The sequence below is a fragment of the Elephas maximus genome, chromosome 26, assembly GCF_024166365.1.
Source record: "Elephas maximus indicus isolate mEleMax1 chromosome 26, mEleMax1 primary haplotype, whole genome shotgun sequence".
NCBI classification, from domain to species: Eukaryota; Metazoa; Chordata; class Mammalia; order Proboscidea; family Elephantidae; genus Elephas; species Elephas maximus.
In genome coordinates, this window is record NC_064844.1 from 13401277 (window position 1) to 13426207 (window position 24931).

The 24931-nt window shown below is 44.5% G+C and overlaps 1 protein-coding gene across 3 annotated transcripts in view; it reads left to right on the plus strand.

Moving 5' to 3' along the window:
* Nucleotides 1-1627: 1627 nt before the first annotated feature.
* Nucleotides 1628-24931, plus strand: part of LHCGR (luteinizing hormone/choriogonadotropin receptor) — a 71611-nt gene continuing 48307 nt past the window's right edge. For all 3 annotated transcript variants that reach the window (XM_049870545.1, XM_049870546.1, XM_049870543.1), the window contains exon 1: nucleotides 1628-1811. In XM_049870545.1, the coding sequence (XP_049726502.1) occupies nucleotides 1654-1811 (158 nt within the window). In that variant the 5' untranslated portion in view covers nucleotides 1628-1653. The remainder of the gene's footprint in view (nucleotides 1812-24931) is intronic.

Genomic DNA, 24931 nt, shown 5'->3' on the forward strand with positions numbered 1-24931 from the left:
TGTGCTTCTGACTATGCCCACTCAGACACTTTGAGTTATCCATTCATTCTCTCCTGTGATTAAGGCTACTTAGAGGAGGCTACAGATGGATTGGCACAGTGGCTGCAACAATGGGCTCAAGCATAACAACGATTGTGAACACACGACGCAGGACCAGGCAGTGTTTCATTCCGTAGTACACAGGGTCGCTATGAGTCGGAACCTACTCAATGGCACCTAATAACAAAAACAACACAGACTGGTTACTGCAAGGGCCTGCCCTTGAAAGCTGGCTTCAAACCCCAAGAAAGAAATCTATTCTTTTGAGCCTTCTACTCCCTCCCAGCTCTCAAAATCCATCTCTACTGACAATATCTCTAGGATTTCCAGAATCCACACAGAGTCCTTTGAAGGAGAAAAGTGCTTTGATAATCAGATCGAATAGAAGAAATTATGTATCCCCATGGAACCCTGGTGGCACCATAGTTAAGAGCTTAACCAAAAGGTCAGCAGTTCAAATCCACCAGCCACTCCTTCAAAACTCTACGGGGCAGTTCTACCCTGTTCTAGAGGGTGGCTATGAGTCTGAACCAGCTCCTCAGCAATGGACTTGGGTTTGGGATGTTTGCCATAAAATTCAGTCTCCTTTCCAAGTCCCCTGGTATGTAATAATTTCTTGCTTGGCCATAGAAAGCGGGATGATAGACATAGGTTCAATTAGGGTTCTAACCAGTAGGCACCTACAAGCTAAGTGACTTTGGGGAAGCCACATGACCTCTCTGGACATCAATTTTCTCATTGTAAATGCCCCGCTGGTTGACTGTGTGGCTTAGACATGAAGTGAGACAGAGCCCCAGTCACCCAGGCTAGCCTATAGTGGGCCTTCCTTAGGGCGCCTGCTGTATGTATTATAACTGTTTCATTCATTCAATAAATCTTTGCTGAGGACTTATCGTGTAGAACCCAGAAAGAATACAAAGATAAAGGAGTTGGATTTTGTTCTCAAGGACCTCACAGTCTATAGCCCAGATATAGGACAGGTTTGAATAGCTATACTATAAAGTGGAAAGACGTCATTACCAAGGGAAATTACTGGGGACCTTGGAAGGGCAGAGATGACTTGCAGTGCGGAGGGAGTTAGGGGCTGGGAAAGAAGGGAGAGGAAGGATTTGAGGTTGAGCTTGAAGAAAAGGAAGGGCATCTGAGCTGAGCGCTTTCACGCCTTCCGATGTGGTATGACGAGTGTTGGTCTACCCTTCTCACCGATGACAGAAGAGAGGTTTGGGCTAGTGGCACGACTCACCCAACTTCACACCCATAGTTGCAGCAGAGCCAGAACAAGAATTCAGAACTTCCGCCCCCTGCTATAATACATGGGCCATTACCACACTTTGCTGCCTATTGCTGGGGCCATTGCAGGCGTGGAGGTCAGCTCAAGCCAGCGGAAAGCAGCAAAAAGGAGGTGACGGAGTCACTGCTCACCTTCCCCGGCCGAGGCAGAGCGGAGCCCCAGCTGGGGACACCGGGCGGGGGCGGGGGCGGGGGCGGGGACGGGCCGGCGGGGTGCCCGGGGTGGGAGGCAGGCGGCCGGGGGGCGGGGAGAGGGCGCGGCCGCGCTCGGGGCGGTCGGGGCGCGGGTCCAGCCGCAGGAGGCCGCGCTCAGGCTCGCCGGCCATGGGGCGGCGGTCCCCGGCGCCGTGGCCGCTCCTGTCGCTGCTGCTGCTGCTGCCGCTGCCCCGGGCGCTGCGCGCCGCGCGCTGCCCCGAGCCCTGCAGCTGCCCGCCCGAGGGCGCCCTGCGCTGCCACGGCCCCCGGGCCGGCCTCTCCCGACTGTGAGTACCGGCGCCCTCGCCCCACCTCGGGATCTTCCTTCCCTGCTCCGGGCCACCTTCCCTCCCTGCCCCTGTGGCCCCTTTGCCTAGAAGCTCCAAGATAGACGCTGCGCCCTCCCAAACTTGACCACCTTTTAGGGGGATGAGAACCCAAATCTTGGGGTCATCTTTGCCAGCCGGTGACGCTGCTTGGTTTTGAGCTCCCCATGCGGACTCGCCATCCTGCCCCTGGCACCCGCAGACCCGCTCCTTCTCTCTGTCCCCACCGTCCTCCCCAGCTGGGGCTAAGGCAGGGTGCGTGGACCTGCTCAGATGTCCCAAGAGAAGCCCTCAAACTCTGCCACTACTGGAAGGGGATATGGGTGTGATGCCCTTAAATTGGCAGCTGCTGCTACCCCAAGAAGTGTATGCCAGGTCAGCGTACGTTACTGTGGGTTCTGGCACCCTGTGGTCCTCTAGGAATGAGGAGCTCAGGCCCTAGGGTCAGGGGTGCCCTGGTAACTCAATGGGACTGCTAGTGGGCCCACCTCTGCCAACAGTGCCCACCTACACCTTTCTGAACATACTGGTCACCCCTCTGCCCCTGCCCCAGATGTACTTGCATTTCAAGCTGCCTGTCTAGTTAACCAAAGGCCTTGTGTCCTGCCACCTCTCCCCCGACCACCTACCACCTCCACGCTCACGGAGTGGTTGAGAGAATTGTATACCTCAGGAAGCAGGTGGAGGTGCTGAAATGACGGCGTGAAGAGTGGAAGGGGGCAGGAATAGCCTTTAGTGCCACCTACACCTTTCTTCCGTTTAGAGGAAGGTACCACATATTGTAGGATTCTGTTTACATGAAACGGCCAAACTAGGCAAATCCACAGAGAGAAAAGAGATTAGCAACAGCAGTTGCCAAGACCCGTGTGTGGGGGGCGGGAGGAGGGGGGATGACTACTAATGAGTAGGGCTTTTTGGGGTGATGAAAATGTTCCCAAATTAGACTGTGATGATGGCTGCCCAATTCTATGAACATACTGAAAACGATTGCATTGTACACTTTAAATGGGTGGATTTTATGGTGTGTGAATCACATCTTAATAAAGCTATTAGAAAAGAAAGAAAGGAAAAAATGGCCATAAAAATATCAAAAAGGCACAGGCTGGTGGAGGTCTTCAGTAGTTCTGACCCTTATAGGTGAGGGAATTCGGTGCTGGGGGAGGAGAGGCCTGCTGCCCCCAGCAGTCTGTCAGGGCAATAGGTCACAGAGGGAAGTCCGCCTCCCTCCTGAGGGGCTGAGCTTCTCCCCCTGGAAGAGTTAGTGCGTTTCTGGGACTAAGTGTGGTTGGGAGATACAGTTTAAAGGTTGAGGGGTTTATATTAATTAGTTTCCATTAATTCTCTTGTCAGTTCCATTCCCCAAGGGAGAGAACCATGCTGATAGAATTGGTTTCGATCAATCAACAAATCTATGGAACTTGCCTTCCACATCTGAGCCCTTGTCCCTCCTTCCCAAGCCTCCCATCTGGCTCTTTTGAATGATTGTGGCATTAACAGCCTCTCACACTTGCCTGGTACTTATCACACCAACCAAAAAAAAAACCAAACCCGTTGCCGACAAGTCGATTCCAACTCATAGCGACCCTATTGGACAGAGTAGAACTGCCTCTTAGGGTTTCCAAGGAGCACCTGGTGGATTTGAACTGCTGACCTTTTGGTTAGCAGCTGTAGCTCTTAACCACTAGGCCACCAGGATTTCCACTTATCACACAGCATAGCAGAAATTGAGAATTCAGAGACTTTAGAGATGACCAAGCCCTGATCCTCGCCCTGTTCCCCACCGATTACCTTTATAGTAAAGAAAGAAACCAAAATCCTGGGAGATAGAATCATTTGCCCAGGGTCCCACAGCTACTGAGTCACAAAGATGGGACTCTTTCTCTTAATTGTCTTCTTGTACTTGCTTGTCTAAGAAGATTAAAAACCAAAACACCAAACCCGTTGCTGTCGAGTTGATTCTGACTCATAGCAACCCTATAGGGCAGAGTAGAATTGCCCCCAGGGCTTCCAAGGAGCAGCTGGTGGATTTGAACTGCTGACCTTTTGGTTAGCAGCCAAGCTCTTAACCACTGCACCACCAGGGCTCCTAAGGAGATTATTCCTTCCTTAATAAAAAATGCTCCTAGCTTCTCCAAAGTTGGCACTGGTTAGGGGGAGAGGGCAGGAAAGAGTGGACCCAGTCCCAGCTCTTTCTAGAATTCAGCTTCCACCCGAGATGGCTCAATGATTTCTGCCGCCACCGCCATGCTGGCCTCAGGAGGTACCTCTGCCCATGAGAGGGCTCAAGTGGGGGAGAAAACAAAATAGTAACTACCTTTCTCTCTCTGCCCCACATCACAGTTTAGAGAAGCCTGGAGCCCCTTAAAAAGATTTTATAGGGCTGACCAGGTTTGAGGATGAAAGTGGGAAGTGGGCATAATATGAAGCACTGGGCTACTAATAGAAAGGTCGTAGGTTTAAACCCACCAGCTTCTCCATGGAAGAAAAGACCTGGTGGTCTGCTCCGTAAAGCCCTATGGGGCAGTTCTACTCTGTCCTATAAGGTTGCGATGAGTCAGAATCTACTCGATGGCACACAACAACAGCAGTCTGAAGCTGGCTAATCGAGCTCTCAAAAACAAGCTGATTCTCCAGGCCCTGCAGCCTTTGCCATCCATGTGAGATCCTGGAGAACCATTGACTTCCTCCGAACACGGGTCCTATTTTAGCACCCACCACTTGGGAGCATCATCTTTTGAACATTTAGACCCCTTAGGTCTAATTACCTAGGGTTTCACGCAGTCAAGGGCTGTGACCTCCCAAGGGCGGGTCTCCCAAAGACCAGATAACTGAGAGATGGCCTCATCCTTCAGGTGAGAACTCTGTGGAGGTGGAGCCTATGAAGACCAAAACAGAATAACTTTTTTCAACACAGCATCCACATGACAAAAGGAGTAGGAGAAGGGTTATTATATTAAGGCAGTAGTTCTCAAAATATGGTCCCCAGACCAGCAGCATGAGTATCCCCTAGGGAATTATTAGAAACGCATTCTCAGACCTGAGCCCCAATCTACTGAATCCAGAGCTAGGCGGGAGGGGGAGTCAAGGTCCCCAGGTGATTCTGATACATGCTCAAGTTTGAGAGCCAAGACATTGCTCTCCATGAAGGACATAATCTTCTGGAGAGCAAGAAAAATGTTTTAAACATCCTTATGCCATAAACCTTCCTTCCCAACCTCCCCCATCCACATACACCGTATCTCTTTATTGCAAAAAGGCAGCTGTGATAAAATTAAAACCTTGAACTCAAAGATAGATGGAAAATAAACAGGAATGAGGGAAGTTATTATTATTTTTTTCTTCAGAAAGGAATGGAGATGGAATCCATGGAGAAGGACAGATTGCAAAGACCAGGGATGAGCGAGGAATAACATCTGATGGACTATGATCTCAATGGGGCTGGGAGAAGAGCATCAGTCTAAGAACATAGGGGCCTGGTTAGGGATGGGTTAGTCTTAGAAAGAGTAGGGATACTTCTGAGTCCTGAAGGAAGGAGACAGTATAACTCAATTTTGAGGCAGAGGACCAGAAAAGTGGACAAGTAGATGCTGGAATCTTCTTTTTTTTTTTTTTTTCAGTTGTGGTAAATATATATGTAACAAAACATTTGCCATTTTAACATTCTTCACACACACAATTCAGAAATGTTAGTTATGTTTTTTATGTCCAATCGTCGCCATTATCCATTTCTAATTTTTTCCATCACCTTTGATAGAAGCTCAGTGTTCCTGAAGCAATGAGCCACCCTTTACCCCTTCCTCCCACCTGCTCCTGGAAACCACAAATAAACTTTGCTGTATGCATTTGCCTATCCTAGGTATTTCCTGTAAGTGGGATCAGACAATATTGGTCCTTTTACGCCTGACTTATTTCACTCAGCGTTATGTTTTCAAGGTTCATCCATGCTGTAGTATGCGTCAGGAATTCATTACTCTTTATGGCTGAGTAATATAGCATTGTACGTATGTACCATGTTTTGTTTATCCATTCCTGTGTTGATGGGCATGTAGGCTATTGTCACCTTTCGTGAATATTTTGTGAATATTATGAATAGTGCTGCAGTGAACATTGGGGTACACATATTGGTGTTCCTGCTTTCAAATCTTTTGTGTATACACCTAAGAGCAGAATTGCTAGATCATACAGTAATTCTGTTTAACTTTTTGAGGATAGAATCCTCTTTTCTTGATGATGAGTAAATGAAATGATAAAGGATAATTATAAGATAGAAAAATGCTATGAATAGGAAGTTATTACCAAACCTGTTGCCATCGAGTTGGTTCCAACTCACAGTGACCCTGTAGGACACAGCAGAACTGCCCCATAGGGTTTCCAAGGAGTGGCTGGTAGATTCGAACTGCTGGCCTTTTGATTAACAGCTATAGCTCACCGTAGCTCTTAACCACTGAGCCACCAGGGCTCCAACAAGTTATTAGGTGTTCATAAAAAAATAAAAGAGAACTAGAATTCTGGGAGAAGACTCCTTGAGAAGAAGGGTGTGGCCTTGTGCCAACTCATCCATTGGACTTAGTTCTGCGGTGAGAAGGGGAGCACTCCCAGTTCTGAGAAGGAGATTAGTGCTGTAGAGCACCTTACAATTCATCATCAGCCCCTCAATAGATGCTACTTTATGTTTTAACCATCCCAGTCCTTCGCAGCCCTGCCTTCTAAGACCTCCATCTAAAATTCACTCTTTGGTTTTAAAAAGAAACAAATAAAAGGTACATGGATTATAATTATTGATTACTGACAAGCCCACTGCTTACACATTTTGAAAATGGTATCATTTATACCTTTCCTCCACTTCCATATTTTATTAAAAGCATGAGTATTTAAAATCTACAACATAATACAAAAATAGCCTCCCAAGTTGTCACTCATTAATTAAAATTAATGAAAAAAAAAAGAAAAGAAAGAAAACTGATTTTAAAAAATTTCCTTTCTGTTTCGTATTAGTTCCAGGCAACTGGAAGAAGGGAGAAGGAAAAAAAAAAATCTCACCTTGCTCATGGTTATATAAAGATCTTTGTCTCTATGACAACAGAAAGGTTGATCTGCTTGATATGGAAACAGCTTCTGAAAAATCTGTTAGTATGAAAATGCTAATAATAATTATGGCAATTTCTTTTTTTGCATGTTGTGCCTACTGAAAAGAGATTAAACTTGGAGACTTTACTGTAAGACACAACCAGAGACTTTGGAAGGATGAAGTGTGCTGTATCCACCAGTTCAATGCCACAGGAAAAAGCCAGTCTCCAGACATCTTGTCTGAATGTCTTCCTCTTTCCTCTTCCACCTTCAGTTGAAATTGGGGTCCAGAATAGGGTTCTGTGCAGTAGGGGGAATGTACAAGCAAAGGGCATGTTTCTGCCCTTAAGGGACCCACTATCTAGGCGGAAGCACACCCCAAGAGACATGTAGGTGAGGAGAAAGGCACAAGACTTGTGCCTTGAAGGAGAGAAGGGAAATAGAGTCCAGGCGGAAGAACCACACGAGATTGGAGTGTCAAGGGAGACATGCCAGGTTAGAATAGACTAGCGAGTCCTTGCTGAGAAGCAAGAAATACAAATACGGCTGAATGAATTCTTCCCTCTTCATGCCTTTCCCAGGCTCTTTTGGGGGAGGAAGGCAGTGTGTAAACCCAAGATACAAAGTCATCAGAAAACTTTGATTAAACTACCCCAAGGGCTATGTAAAAAAAAAATCCCAATATGTAGCCTTTCACTAATAATATTTCAGGCTAAGTTGTAGGAAGAACACTGGCTCCTAAGTGTCCAAGGAATAGATTTTAAAAATTACTACTTTGCAAGTATCTATGTAATAACTCCAAGGAGCCCTGGTGGTGCCGTGGTTAAGTGCTGGGCTGTTTGAACCCACCAGCTGCTCCACGGGAGAAAGATGTGGCAGTCCCCTTCCATAAAGATTACAGCTTTGGACAACCTATGGGGCAGTTCTACTCCATCCTACAGGGTTGCTACACGTCTGATGGCATGGGTTTGGTTTTGGGTTTTGGGTTTCTATCTCACTAGGAGATGACACCCCCTCCCAGCCAGGAAACCACTCCCAGCTGCTGTCCACATGGCCCTGAAACACAGCTCTTCAATGCCACCTAAGCCAAATTCAGAAAAGTCCAATTTCTAAATAAAATTCGACTTTCAGAATGAAGATTTTGTCTTTATCCCTCGCTGCTGTTAAATTTGCCCTTGACACTGATGAAATGTGGCTACTCCTGGGTGCCTAATTCCACCTCACAAGCAGCACCAGATGGCATTTCAGAGTCTGCGGAGTGAGGAGGCTCTGATGTGACAGGATGGGATTCCGACACAGCCTGTTCCAGGGGTCTAACACCGGGTCCGCTGTCCTAATTTGCACTGTGGAATTGAGCTAGTAATAAGCCCTCTGTGCTGTCTGTAAGAGGGACATAACGACTCCTGCCCCTGGAGTGGGGGTGGCTGTTGTGAAGATAAATGAGACAACAGGGCCAAAAATACTAGGAAATAAAGGTTTCACACAACTACAAAGTATTATTGTAACAATCCGATTGATGCAGAAAAGACAGAAAAACCCATATGCGAGGTTGAACGATAAATATCCCCGGATAATGGGCACGCAAGATGGAAGACTTTTGTCCCTGTTGTTGTTAGGCGCTGTCAAGTTGGTTCTGGGTCACAGCAACCCTCTGTACAATAGAACAAAACACTGCCCTGTCCTGCGCCATCCTCACAATCATTGCTATGTTTGACCCATTTGTCTTAGTTACCTAGTGCTGCTATAACAGAAATACCACAAGTGGGTGGCTTTAACAAACAGAAATTTATTTTCTCACAGTTTAGGAGGCTAGAAGTCCGAATTCAGGGTGCAGACTCAGGAGAAGGCTTTCTCTGTCGGCCCTGGGGAAAGGTTCTTGTCTCTTCAGCTTGTTTCCTTGTTCCTTGGAGATCTCCATGTAGCTTGGCATCAGTCTTCCAGGATCTCTGCTTCCTTAATCTGCTCCTTTTACATTTTGTAAGAGATTGACTCAAAACACAGCCTACACTAATTCTGTCTCATTAACATAAAGACAACTCATTCCAAATAGGATTATGACCATGGGCATAAAGTTTAGGATTTACAGCACATATTTTTGTGGGACACAATTCAGTCCATAACACCATTGTTGCAGCCACTGTGTCATCCCATCTCCTTGAGGGTCTTCCTCTTTTTCCATGACCCTCTACTTTGCCAAGCATGATGTCCTTCTACAGGGACTGATCCCTCCTGATAACATGTCCAAAGTATGTGAGATAAAGTCTCGCCATCCTCACTTCTAAGGAGCATACTGGTTGTACTTCTTCCAAGACAGATTTGTTTGTTCTTCTGGCAGTCGGTGGTATATCTAATATTCTTCACCAACACCGTAATTCAAATGCATCAATTCTTCTTCATGCTTCCTTATTCATTCTCCAGCTTTCCCATGCCTATGAGGTGATTGAAAACACCATGGTCTGGGTCAGGCATACCTCGGTCCTCAAAGCGACATCTTCACTTTTCAACACTTTAAAGAGGTCGTTTGCAGCAGATTTGCCCAATGCAATATGTCATTTGATTTCTTGACTGCTGCTTCCCCAGGTGCTGATTATGGATCCAAGTAAAATGAAACCCTTGACAGCTTCAATCTTTTCTCCATTTATCATGATGTTGCTTATTGGTCCAATTGTGAGGATTTTTGTTTTCTTTATGTTGAGGTGTAATCCATATTCAAGGCTGTAATCTTTGATTTTCATCAGTAAGTGCTTGTTCCTGGGAGGTGTTAATTAGAGAAAATGACCCACTAGGTCTTCTCAGCCTCAAAGGTGAACAAGTTAGAATTTCAAAATAGCAGAGCTCATTATTAGCTGGAGTCTGATCTGCTGGCTTTTCAGCCCAGGCTGAGCTGACTCCGAACTGTGCCACCTAACACCTGGTGATAGGCTGTTTCATGTCCTTCAGTTAGGTCGGACTTGTCTGCCCAGCTGGAGCATCCAAGCCCGTTCTGTCCTCTTTTCACAATTCCCATCCTGAGCCTCAGGCTGGTTACACAGGAAACCTGCATGTCAGGCTTGATGAACACTCAGAAACCATGTACTGAAGACTTACTCTGTGCTCCTCAACTGCAAGTTCTCACAACGTAGAGGATCCCAAGACACAGCCCCTGCCCTCCAGGAGCTTACATTCTTCCAGCCATAGGAGACAGAAGACCAGTTCTCAGACAACTGCAGGGAAATGGAGATGATAAAAGTCGAACGAGGGGCATAAAGAAAGACTGGTAGGAATTCCAAGGAGGATGCTGTCCCTTTTAGCCCAAATATCCAAGAAAGCTTGATGGAGATGTTATTGGAGCTGTAGTTCTTTAAGCCTCATTCTTTATGACAGTAAGCTGAGCTAATGTGTTTATGCCATAAACTCATCCTGGCCCTTGACAACAGCTTAGAGAGGCCACTGGGGAACCACCTTGCAAAGTCTCCTGCCCTCTTACCAACCAACAACACATGCCCCATCTGTGTTATTAACAGCCGATAGAACAGTGCATTACTTCACCTTGGAAAACTCGGGTAGGGATCTGGTTAAGGCTTTTCTAATTTGCAAGCCCCAGAGATCAACTTGGACTCTTATTTAATCATCAGAGGTGAACTTAGTAGAAGAATAAAGAGGTAGAAGGATGTGGGCAAGATCTGCAGAGAATCTGACACCTTAGCAGCAGCAGGTCATGGACCTTCTCCCTAGGTTCCACCTTGACAATAAATCAACTCCAGAGACTCCTCTGGTTCTTTAGTGTTGGTCTTGTTGGCTGCCGTTGAGTTGTCTCCAGCTCACGGCAACGCCGTGTACAACAGAATGAAACATTGCCCAGTCCTGCCCCATCTTCATCATTTTTGGTATGCTCGAGGCCATTGTGGCAGCCACTGTATATAGTGTTTTCCAACCTAAGGGGCTCATCTTCCAGCACTATATGGGACAATGTTCTGTTGTGATCTATAGGGTTTTCCTTGGCTAATTTTTGGATCAACAGGCCTTTCTTCCTAGTCTGTCTTAGTCTTAAGCTTCATTGAAACCTGTCCACCATAGGTGACCCTGCTGGTATTTGAAACACTGGTGGCATAGCTTCCAGCATCGTAGGAACACAGAAACCACCACAGTCTGACAAACTGACAGACAGGTGGTGGATCTCTCCACTACAAGTTTGAAATTCCCAAGAGAGAATCTGGCCCGGCTTATGTCAGGTGTTTCCCTCTGAGCAGGGGCTTAAGGTCAACCTTTACAGCCAGTGAGATGCTTCAGAGAAAGGGGTATTTTGGAGCTAGGCAACCACACAAACGGGTGTCTCCAAGAGCTGGTGAATGACTAAAAAGTGATGAAGGCTGTAATTCCAGGCACTTCAACCCAACCTCAAATTAATTAAAAGTATGTGGTGTATCAGTTGCAACCAGCTTTTACAAGCTCACTTAAAAAAAAAAAAAAGTTTTTAAATGTCTAAAAACAGAAGCTTGTAATGAAAGAGCTTCCCGAAGCATACCTGCAATGTCGCTGCCCTGACAACGTAATACCTGCTGCTCCTGAAAAACATTTCTGAGAGATCATTACAGATGAAGACATTCCCCAGGGAGAATTCAACATGTAGTTTTTATTTACCAGAGTTATTCTTGTCATGTTATATTCTTGCTGGGAGAATTCTAGTTTAGGTGGTAAAGATTGGGGTTTTTTTGCTTTGTGTCTAGAAAACTTGCAATGGTTTTTTAGTATGGGCTTAGATGTGTTTACCATTTTCCTTTCAGGCTTTACATTTTTAATTTCACTGTAGCACAAATGACTTGGAAAACCCATTATCCAGGGAATCTTGTTGAGCATCTTGGTTCATATTGTAATTCACAAGCTCCCTACAGCTCCTTGGATGCTTGAGAGCAGCTGTCTTGGTGAAGTCACTCAGATTGCACATGCAAGGGTTCCAATGGGCTGAACTTTTTAATAAAATCAACAAGCAAATGCCAAATCTGCAGAGTGGCTCCCCAGACCTGAAATGTTTGATGGAAGGTTGTTCTTTATCATGTCTTTAAAAGGCTGTCAGGTGAAGCCAATATATCTGAGCCTAAAACAAAGGTACCCAGTGGCAGTATTTACCCTCCTTCTCAGTTGTCCTGTGTATAATCAGGAGAGATTATCAAGACTCTCAAGAGCCAGAGACAAGTCAGAAGCATTTTATAGACCTAAGAGTGACCCATGACAAACAGAAGAATCAATTCCAAAGTATTGCACCCATCCTGTAACAGGTCCCCCCTACTCTCCCATGCCCTCCCCATTCCACCTTCCCCATTGTCATGAGGTGTAGCCTGGGTATGGCATGGGTAGCTTGACTCTATCACAGTGAGCAGCCGTGAATTTAAAAACATACTTATTGAGCTCTTGTCACTATGTTAGTATTATATAAACATTTTCTTAACCAATCTGAAAAATCTATGGGATCTTTGGTGTGATGGTTACTTTTATGTGTCAGCTTGGCTAGGCTATAAACCAGTCGTCATCCACCCCTTTGCCATCAAGTTGATTCCGACTCACAGTGATCCAATAGTACAGAGCAGAACTGCCCCATAGGCTTTCCAAGGAGTGGCTGGTGGATTCGAACTGCCGACCTTTTGGTTTGTGGCCGAGCTCTTAACCACCGTGTCACCAGGGCTCCCAGTTGCCATCTACAGTACCTGGTTATTTATTCCAGCCGTAATGTAGGTGTTGCTGTGAAGGTATTTTGTAGATATGGTTAACTTTCCAGCCTTCATTCACACTGTTTCCACCACATGGCATGTCTTCACCTTTCTTTGCTGGTCAAATTCTACCCCTTGGTGAGTGCGTGCGTGTGTGTGTGCGTGTGTGTGTGTGTATCCTATCAGCTCTGTTTCCCTGGAGAACGCTAACTGATAAAGTTAGTATCATCACCATTTTATAAATGTGGAAACTGCCTTAAACTTTGAAGACTAAGGTGCGCCTGACCCAAGCCATGGCCTTTTCAATCATCTCATATGCATGCAAAAACTGGACAATGAATAAGGAAGAACAAAGAAGAATTGACGCCTTTGAATTATGGTGTTGGTGAAGAATGTTGAATATACCATGGACTTCCAGAAGAACAAACAAATCTGTCTTGGAAGAAGTACAGCTAGAATGCTCCTTAGAAGAGAAGATGACAAGGCTTCATCTCACGTACTTTGGACATGCTGTCAGGAGGGACCAGTCCCTGGAGAAGGGCATCACACTTGGTAAAGTAGAGGGTCAGCGAAAAAGAGGAAGGCCCTCAACGAGATGGATTCACAAAGTGGCTGCAACAGTGGCTGAAGCATGACAACAATTGTGAGGATGGCGCAGGACCAGGCAGTGTTTCGTTCTTGTTGTACATGGAGTCGCTCGCTGTGAGTCGGAACCGACCAATGGCACCTAACAGCAACAGCTGTCTCAAAGAGGTGGGCTATGGTTTGAGCCCAGGCAGGGTGGCTCCAGAGTCTGCACTACTTGCTAGGCTGCCTCGAGAGAGAGCACATGCAATTGGTGTTGGAGAAACACTCTGTCCAGTACGTGGCGCCAGAGATAGGCCTTTAACCAAGGGTAGAATTTGGCCAGCAGAAAAGGATGAGGATGTTGCAAACGGTACAAACAGTGTGAATGAAGGCAGGAAAGTATGAGGCACTTTCAGGAAATGTAAATAGTCTGATTTGTCCAGGGTTGTGCTGTCCAGTAGAAATATAGTATGAATCACATATGTTATTTTAAATTTTACAGTAGCCACATTTGAAAGGCTTTTAAAAGATGAAATAAAGAATAATTATAGTATATTTTATTTAATCCAAAATACCTAAGATATTATTTCAATGTTTAATTAATATAAAAATTATTAAGAAATATATTCTTTTTCCTACCAACTCTTTGAAATCCATTATGTATTTTACACTTAAGCACATCACAACTGAGACTGGCCACATTTCAAGTGCTCAGTACCACACACTTGGGAAAACCCAAGTCTAGTGTATTGGTTACAGCAGGGGAATAGTGAGTGACACGTCTGGCACATGATGGTTAACCCTTTGGTTGGAGGGCCTCACGGCTGAGACATCTGTAGATAATTAATAGGCCAAGGGGAGGCACAGAAGGTATTTGAGCACCGGAGCGACATTGTTGGAATTGTAGGAAGATTAATCAAGACCAGACAGGGAAAGCCAGGATGGAGTGAAGGGGAACCAATTAGGGGACGATGGAATAGTCTAGGTGGAGGAAAAAATGGGCAAGAAGAGTGTCGGTGAGCAAGGAATAAAGGAGTTGGATGCAAGAAATGGTGTGAAGCCGGAATCCACCAGAGACTGGGTGTTCAATGCTGGAACAGAGGAAACGTCCATACAGAGAACCTGGTAAGTTCTCAAACAATAGTACAAGGAAAAAAAAAAATACTGAAGTGCTGAGGAGGACAGAGTGGGGAGGAGAGAAAAACCACTCTGATAGCTCTGAAGCTTCATGGTGGAACATGAATGCAAGCTGTGTCTTAAAGTTGAAGACTGAGTGCATGCCCTCAAGAAGCTGATAGCTCCACTCACGGGAGAAACCATGGATCACATAGTAGGGTGTATCAACAAGCTCCCCAGTGAACACTACTGATAGGATTTGGTTGGTAGAAGACACAGTACTGGACCAGGAAAGAAGTGGCCTATGTTCTAGTCCAGACCTGCCCCCTGATCTGTCATGTGGTTTCAGGGAAACCATTTCACATTTTCTAACTTAAGATTCTTCCTCTGTAAAGTAAGGGATTGACCCAAATGATCTCTACAGGGTCCTTTTCTTCTGACATACCTTAAGCTTTAATACAATAAATGTTTACAGAAATAATCCAACGGTCATCACAACCACCTGGATGAAGCTCTACACCAGTGTTCACTGCAGCACTTTTCACAGTAGCCAAAAGGTGGAAACCGAAATGTCCACCAAAAGGTGACTGGATAAATAAAATGTGTCATATACGCACAGTGGAATATTACTAAACCGTAAGGAAAAATGAAGTCCTGACGCATGCCACCACGTGGACGCATCTTGAAAATGTGCTGAGTGAAGGAAGTCAGTCTCAAAGGGACAAATACTGCATAATCTCGCTCATGGAAAGGGAGTGGGAGAGCGTTTGTTTACGAGGCATTGACTTTATGTTACTGGGGGTGGAAAAGCGTAGTGAGAATGGCTGCACAACTTGAAGATTGTAATCAGTGGTACTGAACTGCACATGTAGGAACTGTTGGGCTGGTGTATGGTTTGTTACATGTTAATATATTTTCACCACAATAATAATAAAACCTGGATGCATTTTCACAGGAGATCCAAAAATTTCTGATGTGAATGTAACATATTCAGCATCCATCTATACTGACTTTACGTTTCAGTTAACAATGAAGCCTCAGCTCCTTCTAAATAAATGCTGAAGGCAACAGAACACCAATAAATGAAGACATTCCCTGCCATGAAGTTTCCACATAGGTCTGTGCTTTGGAAAGTGGGAAGATTTTAAAATCATTTGAAAAGGGGAAAGCTGTTTTATTTCACTCCAAGATGAGAGCAAGTTTTATTGTAATTATTGAGCTGCTTTGAAAAAAAGAAAAAACACAGAAATTCTTAAGTTGCTGTTAACTATAGAACAAGGTCTTATACAATAAATACTGAAATATTAACATTCTTTTGAATTCAAATGAGGTAGTGAGTCCCCTTCCCGTATCAACAAGCTCATTAGGCAAAAGTGCTTTAAATATATCTTGCTTCTCTCTTTCTCACTCCCTCTGCTTTTTCAGTGTTTTAAAATTCTGAGTTTGTAGCTCTAGCAAGAAACTAATCGTCTATGAAAGATGAATGTAGGTTTGTAGCTTTCTTAAATTGGTAATACAGATGGCTTTTTAAAACAATTAGATGACAATGAATAAAATTATTCACTTCTGCAGAAGGAAAGGTAAAAGATCCTGCAATGTGACCAAAGCCCCTACCTAGGCTTTGAAGGCTCCAGATCTGGGCTGGATTTCTCCCTCTTCCTCCTCTCCTCCTCTGGCCCACTTGGTCTATGAGCCTCTGCAACTATTGCCCTGAGATAATCTTTAAACTTTAAACCAAAAATATCCCCTGAAGTCTCGTTAAAGCCAAGCAATAGTTTAGTTTAACTAGTAAAGATATCTGCCTTAAGCACTATGCTCTTTTAAATCAAAACTCAAACCCATTGCCATTGAGTCGATTTCAACTCATAGCAACCTTATAGGACAGAATAGAACTGCCCCATGGGGTTTCCAAGGAGTGGCTGGTGGATTTGAACTGCTAATCCTTTGGTTAGCAGCTGAGCTCTTAACCACTGCGCCACCAGGGCTCCACTATGTTCTTTTAAGAACTGTCTATATGGGATCAAGTTGACGACAGCAACTTGAAAGACTAGATAGGAACCTTGGGGGCAGTGAATTTATGATAATGAGGGAGGAACAACTATGTTAATAGGAGAGAGTAAGAATGGTTGCACAACTCCAAGAATGTAATCAGTGTCACTAAATGGTACATGTAGAAACTGTTGAGTTGGTGTCCGTTTTGCTGTGCATATTCTCAACAACAACAAAATAAATAAAATTATGTAAAAAAGAAAATAATAAGTAAGTGATGGCCAACTCATGCAAGTCAAAAAAAGGGGGGTGGTCTAGGTGGTGCAAAGGACTGCTAACAAAGAGGTGAGCCGTTCAAGTCCATCCAGAGGCAGCTTGGAATAAAGGCCTGGTGATCTATTTCTAAAAATCAGCCCTATAGAGCACAGCTCTGCTCTGACTACATGGAGTGGCTATGAGTTGGAACCAACTCCATGGCAACTGGTTTTGTCCTTTTTTGAAAAGACAGAGTGTCAACTGAATCATATTTTCCACTCACCCACCCAGGGGAGTTTGCTGTTTAAAGGAACCCTGCAGCGAATGCTTCTGTAGAATCCCAAACCCTTTGGTAATGCAAATCTCTCCCAATTGATAGGTTTGTAAATAAGGATTTTCCAATCTTAGATTTCCTTAAAGGGGGAACAGAGAGCCCTGCAGACTCTAAAGGTCTCCAACTAACATTATTATGAGGGTTTGTTAACAAGCCAGTGAGCTGGGCAATGGGCTCCTTCCAAAGTCATCTGTGTTATTAAACGCAAAAAAAAAAAAAAAAAAGAAATCTTTGAGTATCCAGGAGACACTAGAAACTATTGGGGAGAGCATGATAAAGTGACATTATTTTTCTCAAGAATTGGGTTTATCTGAATCCAAATAAGAGTCCTGGTGGTGAAGTGGTTCAGCGTTTGGCTGCTAGCCACAAAGTTAGCAGTTCAAATCCACCAGCCGCTCCTTGGAAACCCTGTGGGGCAGTTCTACTCTGTCCTATAGGGTTGCTATGAGTCGGAATCAACTTGGCCGCAGTGGGTTTTGGGAGAATGTAAATAGGTTATCTGTAAAGTTCCCCGTGTTGAACTCTGACATGTGGTGCACTGTTGTTGTTGTTAGGCGCCATTGGTTCCAACTCAAAGCAATCCTATTTACAACAGAAGGAAACACTGCCCAGGCCTGTGCCACCCCCACAATCGTTGTTATGCTTGAGCCCAGCATAGCAGCCACTGTGTCAATCCACCTCGTTGAGGATAACTATTATTCACATTTATGCACCAACCATGGTGCACTGGGTCTTGGCAACGGAAGTTGGCTGGGGCCCAGGTAAAGAAATTGATGAAAGGAGCTCCAAGGTGGGGTAGCCCTTCTGAGTAGTCTTACCTTGAGGCAAGGGGGCCTCAGTCATTGGAAGTCTCACCATACTCACTTCCAAGGAGCACCCTGGCTGTATTTCTTCCAAGACAGACTTATTCATTCTTCTGGCAGGCAGTCCATGCTGTCTTCAGTATTCTCCACCAACACCATAATTCAAAGACATCAATTCTTCTTCGGTCTTCTTTATTCATTGTCTAGCTTTCACATGCATGTGAGGTGATTAAAAATACCGTGACTTGGGTCAGGCACACCTTAGTCCTCAAAGTGACATATTTGCTTTTCAACACTTTAAAGAGGTCTTTTGCAGCAGATTTGCCCAATGCAGTGCGTCTTTTGATTTCTTGACTGCTGCTAAAACAGGCTGCTCAGCCATATCTTGAACAGTACCTGAGCCAATTTTTTTTCCTTCTTCTTTCTCTCCTTTCCCTCCCCTAGCCCATCCCTGCCTCCAAGTAAGATCCTGATGTTAGCTCCCCAAATGGTTAAGTGTTAACCAATGTTTCCTCTAAAACTGTGGAAAACAAGTGATACTGATCTAAGCCTGTCAAATAAGAAGGATGGCACCAGCCACCCCCCACCCCCAGCCGATGGAGTAACGGCAGGAAAAGGTCAACATGTTTGAGATACGACCACCGAAACCAAACAGAAGAAAGAGAGTGCACATTCCACAAGTCCCTAAAACTTACAGACCCTTTTCCCTTAAAAACCCGAGCTGATCCGTAGTCTGGAGAGACAGACAACTTTAGGAGGAGATCCTTTCCATCTGTCTCCATATACTGGTATATCTAATAAAGCTCTTGCTACGCACCTCACCCCTGTCTGAAGAGTTGGCTATTTGTGGCAGGTGGCTCTAACTCGCGAAATTGTGGTAACACTGCTTCCATGGGCTTTGATTTTGGATCCAAGTAAAGTGAAATCCTTGACAACTTCAGTCTTTTCTCCGTTTATCATGATCTTGCTCATTGGTCTAGTTGTGAGGATTTCTGTTTTCTTTATGTTGAGGCGTAATCCATACTGAAGGCTGTGGTCTTTGATCTTCATCCGTAAGTGCTTCAAGTCCTCTTCACTTTCAGCAAGCAAGGTTGTGTCATCTGCATCTCACAGGTTGTTAATGAGTCTTCCTCCAACCCGAATGACACATTCTTCTTCACCTAGTCCAGTTTCTCAGATTATTTGCTCAGCATACAGGTTGAATAGGTATGGCGAAAGGATACAACCCTGATGCACACATTTCCTAGCTTTAAATCGCGCAGTATCCCCTTGTTCTGTTTGAACAACTGCCTCTTGTCTGAGTGCAGGTTCCTCATGAGCACAATTAAGTGTTCTGGAATTCCCGTTCTTCACAATGTCATCCATAATTTGTTATGATCCACACAAAGACATTCACCTTTGCACAGTCAATGAAACACAGGTAAACATCCTTCTGGTATTCTCTGCTTTCAGCCAAGATCCATCTGACATCAGCAATGATATCCTTCGTTCCACATCCTCTTCTGAATCCAGCTTGAATTTCTGGCGGCTCCCTGTCGATTTACTGCTGCAACTGTTTTTGAATCATCTTCAGGAAAGTTTTACTTGCATGTAATATTAATGATATTGTTCAATAATCTCCTCATTCTGTTGGATCATCTTTCTTTGGAATGGGCACAAATATGGATCTCTTCTCCTTGGTTGGCCAGGTAGCTATCTTCCAAATTTCTTGGCATAGATGAGTGAGCAACTCCCGTGCTGCATTCATTTGTTGACCAGTTAATACGAATTTTATTCAACTTTACGTGCCAATTACTACTTCCAAAAAAGAGGAAACTGAAGATATTTACCAACTTCTGCAGCCTGAAGTTGACGAAACATACAATCAAGATGCACTGATAATTACTGGCAATTGAAATGTGAAAGTTGTAAACAAAGTTGAAGAAGGATCAGTAGTTGGAAAATATCTCCTTGGTGATAAAAATGACACCGGAGATTGCATGATAGAATTTTGCAAGACCAACAGTTTATTCACTGCAAATATCTTTTTTTCAACAACATTAACTGTGACCATATACATGGGCCTCACTGGATAGAAAACACAGGAATCAAATCGAGTACGTTTGTGGAAACAGATGATGAAAAAGTTTGATACCATCAGTCAGAACTTGCTCACATGCAAGTTCAAGTTGAAGAAAATTAAAACAAGTCCATTAGAACCAAAATATAGCCTTGAGTGTATCCCACCTGAATTTAGAGACCATCTCAACAATAGATTTGACGCACTGAACACTAATGCCCGAACACCAGACGAGTTGTGGAATGACATCAAGAACATCATACATGAAGAAAGCAAAAGGTCATTAAAAAGACAGGAAAGAAAGAAAAGACCAAAACAGATGTCAGAAAAGATTCTGAAACTTGCTTTTGAACATAGAGCAGCTAAAGCAAATGGAAGAAACGATGCAGTAAAAAATCCGAACAGAAGATTTCAAAGGACAGCTCGAGAAGACAACGTAAAGTATTATAATGACATGTGCAAAGGCCTGGAGTTGGAAAACCAAGGAAAGAACATGCTCGGCATTTCTCAAGCTGAAAGAACAGAAGAAAAAATTCAAACCTCAAGTTGCAATTTTGAAGGATTCTGTGGGCAAAATATTGAATAACACAGAAAGCATCAAAAGAAGATGAAAGGGACACACAGAGTCACAGTAACACAAAGAATTGGTTGGCTTTCAGCCATTACGGGAGGTAGCATTTGATCAAGAATTGATGGTATTCAAGGAAGTTCAAGCTGCACTGAAGGCATTGGTGAAAAACAAGTCTCCAGGAGTTGAAAGAATACTGCACTGGGTAGCAAGTATAATTCAAGGCACTACAAAGGGGCCCTGCCTTCCAAATATTGGGTCCAGTCTAGACAATAGTCATCAGAAACACAGGGCTGTATGTAAGTCCTGACCAACCACATGATCCTAGGGCCAGGGATCCAAAGGAGCAGAGGCTGCTTCTCCTTCATCTTTACTCCAGAACTGAATGGGTAGGGGGCTCGTAGAAAGGATTCTAGGGTAGATGAAGGTTCCTGAGCTGGTGAGGCTAAGGCTGCCTTTATTATCCAGTCTAAGTTGTTGGTCCGATATCTGCGGCAAAGGTACTTGGGCAGGGTGGGATTTGGCCATGACCCAGGTACCAACTGTTGTACCACCCATGTATTTAAAAATTAAGACTTAAAACTGTAAAAAATGGACTGTGAAAATGTAATAAGCTACATGGCTCCACAACCACGTTCTTGCACAGGCATCTCATGTCTTTTTTTAAGAGCCAGAGAGAACTCTCAGCCCTGCAAGTTCAATCAACCTCATGTGTGTCCAGGAAGCCTGGTTCTTTAAAACAGGAAGGACTCCGCTACTCGCTCCTTTATTTTTGTTTGTTTTATGTACCACTTTCATTCCCTTTCTTGACCCTGGACGACCATTGAACTGTCCTTGCCTTTGACCTCTTTCCCCCAGTTCTCCTTGGCTTCTGCTGCATCTCAAATGGCATTGACCAACTCTTTCCACAAGAGTTCCTGAGGTTCAAATTCTTGGAATACATACAAGCCTAACTTAAAAACAAAAAAGAAAGAAGAAACATGATACATCGAATAAAACTTTTTTCTTTTCCATTTTCTTGATTATACTTTATCCAATTAATAGGATCATCATCGGTCCATTCAAAGACCCTCTCTGTTTTTTCGTTATTCTATCCCCTTTTCCCCACTTCTGCCTCATAGGCAATTCTTCTAATGTGTTTGTACACTTTGCTTTCATGGCTTAAGATGTTTAATGTTTGGTGTGCATGTATTTTAATTCTGCAAATGGTATTGTTGTAGACCTCATTTATTTCTTACCTACTTCTCTCAGCCCCATGATTCTAAAATCCACCCACGCTGCCCTGTGTGTTGTTAGGCTGTTGCTTCCAGCTGCTGACACAGTACAGACATCCGTATTTTACCCATCTAATTTTTTTTTTTTTTACTCACTCAGCAATGGACAGCCAGGTTACCTCCAACCCCCTGGTGCCACAAACAGGGCTATAAAGAAAATCCTTGGACGTATTACCTTAACTATGGGCGTGGGATCACAGAGCCCCATTCTCCACTTAGCTTCATGGGAGCATATCTGTTCTGAAAAGCAAGGTGCACCTGTCTCACCCACCTCTCCTCCCCTCCTCCGGCCCCCAGGCTGCTTTCTCATGTAAGCTGCATCCACAGAGTCCCCTGCTGTTCACTCAGTGGCTCTTTTACAATGGAGACTGTATTTTCACTCTCCTCACTGCTGCCTTTCCCTCTCTGCAGCATCAGCATCAACTCTGCGAAATTTCATCTTGCACCAGGGCTGCTCTGCAGTCACGGGGGACTGCCAGAGCATGATCGTGACCAAAGCCCCTCTCGCTTCCGTCAGACCTTTCCTCTCCATCCCTCATCCTTACATCAATCAGCCCCTCAGGCAACCTCCCCAGGGAAGCCTGAGCCAAGCTGCCCTCCTGGGGACCACTCAATGCTTCCATTTGGAGGAAGGGTATGCCTGCCACCAGGCTCCAGCTTCTGGGCACCATTCGCATGAATAAATAGCTCTGAAGGGTTCAGTTGAAGCTTTTATGTAAACACTCTCCAAAATACGTTCTGCACTGCATTCTCCCCAGCAATAAAGATTCTGGAATCAGAATTTGGCTGTCAGTTTTATTGATGTTGCTTGGGGTACAGTAGAATACAGCTTTCTCTTCTGGAAATTTATTGGCTTGACAGTGCAGAGAGCAATAAAACTGGGTTTTTAATCAGTAAGCCAAGCGGACATGATTCCAGAAGAAATATAGGAAGCAAACATGTCATCGCAAGAAGGTTTCTCCCCGTCGTCCCTGCTTTTCTCGGGTCCCCTGGTAAACAGGTTTGGGCGTTGAACCATGTGCTTGGTGGGCCTGTTTTTAGGAATAGGATCAGAGGACCAGCGTTGAATTACTTCCTCTAGATTGTATCATCTCTAAGAGACTGGAGTGCAAAAGTGCTTTTTCTGAAATGAAGTTTCTAAAAATTTCTCTGCAGGAGCTCTCAGAGAGGAGCCGTTGGTAACCTGCTTGGTCAGGGGAACAGAGAGAGTGTGAGGTGACAATGCCTGACCCTCTACCCGCTCACCAAGAAGGCAGGTCAGGAATCACATGCCCAGGAGGACACAGTGGGAAGAGCAGTTGGAGTCAGTCTCCCAGTTCTGTTACCTCGTTCAGGTTCCTTTTGCCATAAAAGGAAAATACCCACCTGTCTTAGGGTTCTCCGGAGAAACTGAACCAGTAATTTTTTTCTTCACTGCTGTCAAGTCAATTCCGACTCATTGCAACCCTGTAGGACAGGGAAACCATAGGGTTTCCAAAGCTATAGATCTCTATGGAAGCAGACCGCCACATCTTTCTCCCGTGGAGCTGCTAGTAGTTTCGAGCCACTGACCTTTCAGTTAGCAGTTGATCACTTTAACCACTGCACCACCTGGGCTCCTCATATGTGTATATTTTATATATATATATATATATATATATATATATATATATATATATATATATATATATATATATATATATATAATTCGTTGCTGTTGAGTCGATTACGACTCATAGCGACCCCATGTGACAGAGTAGAACTACCTCATAGGGTTTTCCTGGCTGTAATCTTCACAGAAGCAGATCACCAGATCTTTCTCCTGTAGAACCGGTAGGTGGGTTCGAACTGCCAACCTTTCAGTTAACAGCCAAGTGCTTAACCACTGTCCCACGAGAGCTCTTATATACATGTATAGATACATACATATATACATAAATATATAACAAACAAACAAACAAACCCATCGCCATTGAGTCAATTCTGACTCCTAGTGACCCTATAGGACAGAGTAGAACTGCCCCATAGAGTTTCCAAGGAGTGACTGGTGGATTCAAACTGCTAGCCTTTTGGTTTGCAGCCAAGCTCTTAACCACTGGGCCACCAGGGTTCCTCATACATATATGCGTATAGAGAGAGATTGATTTAGAGAAGTTGGCTCATGCGATTGTGGGGGGGCAGGCAAGTCCAAAACCTGTGGGTCAGGCGACAGGCTGGCAACTCCAGGAGTCTTGTGGAAAGCTGTAGCCCAGGCTTCTCCAGTTGCTGTTGAATTGATTCTAACTAATGGCGACCCCATGTGAGCCAGGATGTGAGCCTGGAAATTAGAGATTCTGGCAGAATATCTATTTACAGTCTTGAGACAGAATCCTCCCCACTCAGAAAACCAGTTTTTGCCCTTAAGACCTTCAACTTACTGGATGAGGCCCACCTCCATTATCAAGGGTATTCTGCATTACTTAAGGTCAGCTGTTGTAAATGTTAATCACATCTACAAAACACTTTCATAGCAACATCTCACTACTGTTTGACCAAACAACTGGGCACAATAGCGTAGCCACGTTGGCACATAAAATTAACCATCACCCCACCTCACACCATTGTTGAATGGCTAAAACAAGGTTGTGGGTGAGGTGCATGACTCATGGAGCCCTGGTGGGGTGCCTCAACGATTAAGAGCTATGGCTGCTAACCAAAAGGTCATCAGTTTGAAACCACTAGCTGCTCCTTGGAAACCATAAAGGGTCACCACTATGAGTCTGTAAGGCACCTCGCTGATTCAAATCTGCTCATCACAGAGGAGGTGTTCTTTCCTAGTAGGGAAGGCAATCCCTCCAGCACAAGCACATGAAAAGCAAGGCTGCATCTCCCACCTCTGTTCTCGTATTTCTGTCCTTTGCTGTTGTTCACTCCTCTCCTTTGCCAGATCAGTTCCGACTCATAGGGACCCTAGGTACCACAGAACGAAACACTGTCCGGTCCTGCGCCATGCTCACAATCATTGTTACGCTTGAGCCCATTGCTGCAGCCACTGTGTCAATGCATTTCATTGAGGGTCTTTCTCTTTTCCGCTGACCCTGTACTTTACCAAGCATGATGTCCTTCTCCAAGGACTGATCCTTCCTGACAATGTGTCCAAAGTAGGTAAGACTCAGTCTCACCATTCTTGTTTCTAAGCATTCTGATTGTACTTCTTTCAAGACAGATTCGTTCATTCTTTTTGGCAGTCCATGGTATAGTCAGTATTCTTCGCTAACACCACAATTCAGAGGTGTCACTTATTCTTCGGTCTTCCTTATTCATTGTCCAGCTTTCACATGCATATGAGGCAACTGAAAATACCATGGTTTGGGTCAGGTGTAACCATAAGAGCAAAGTGATCTGGT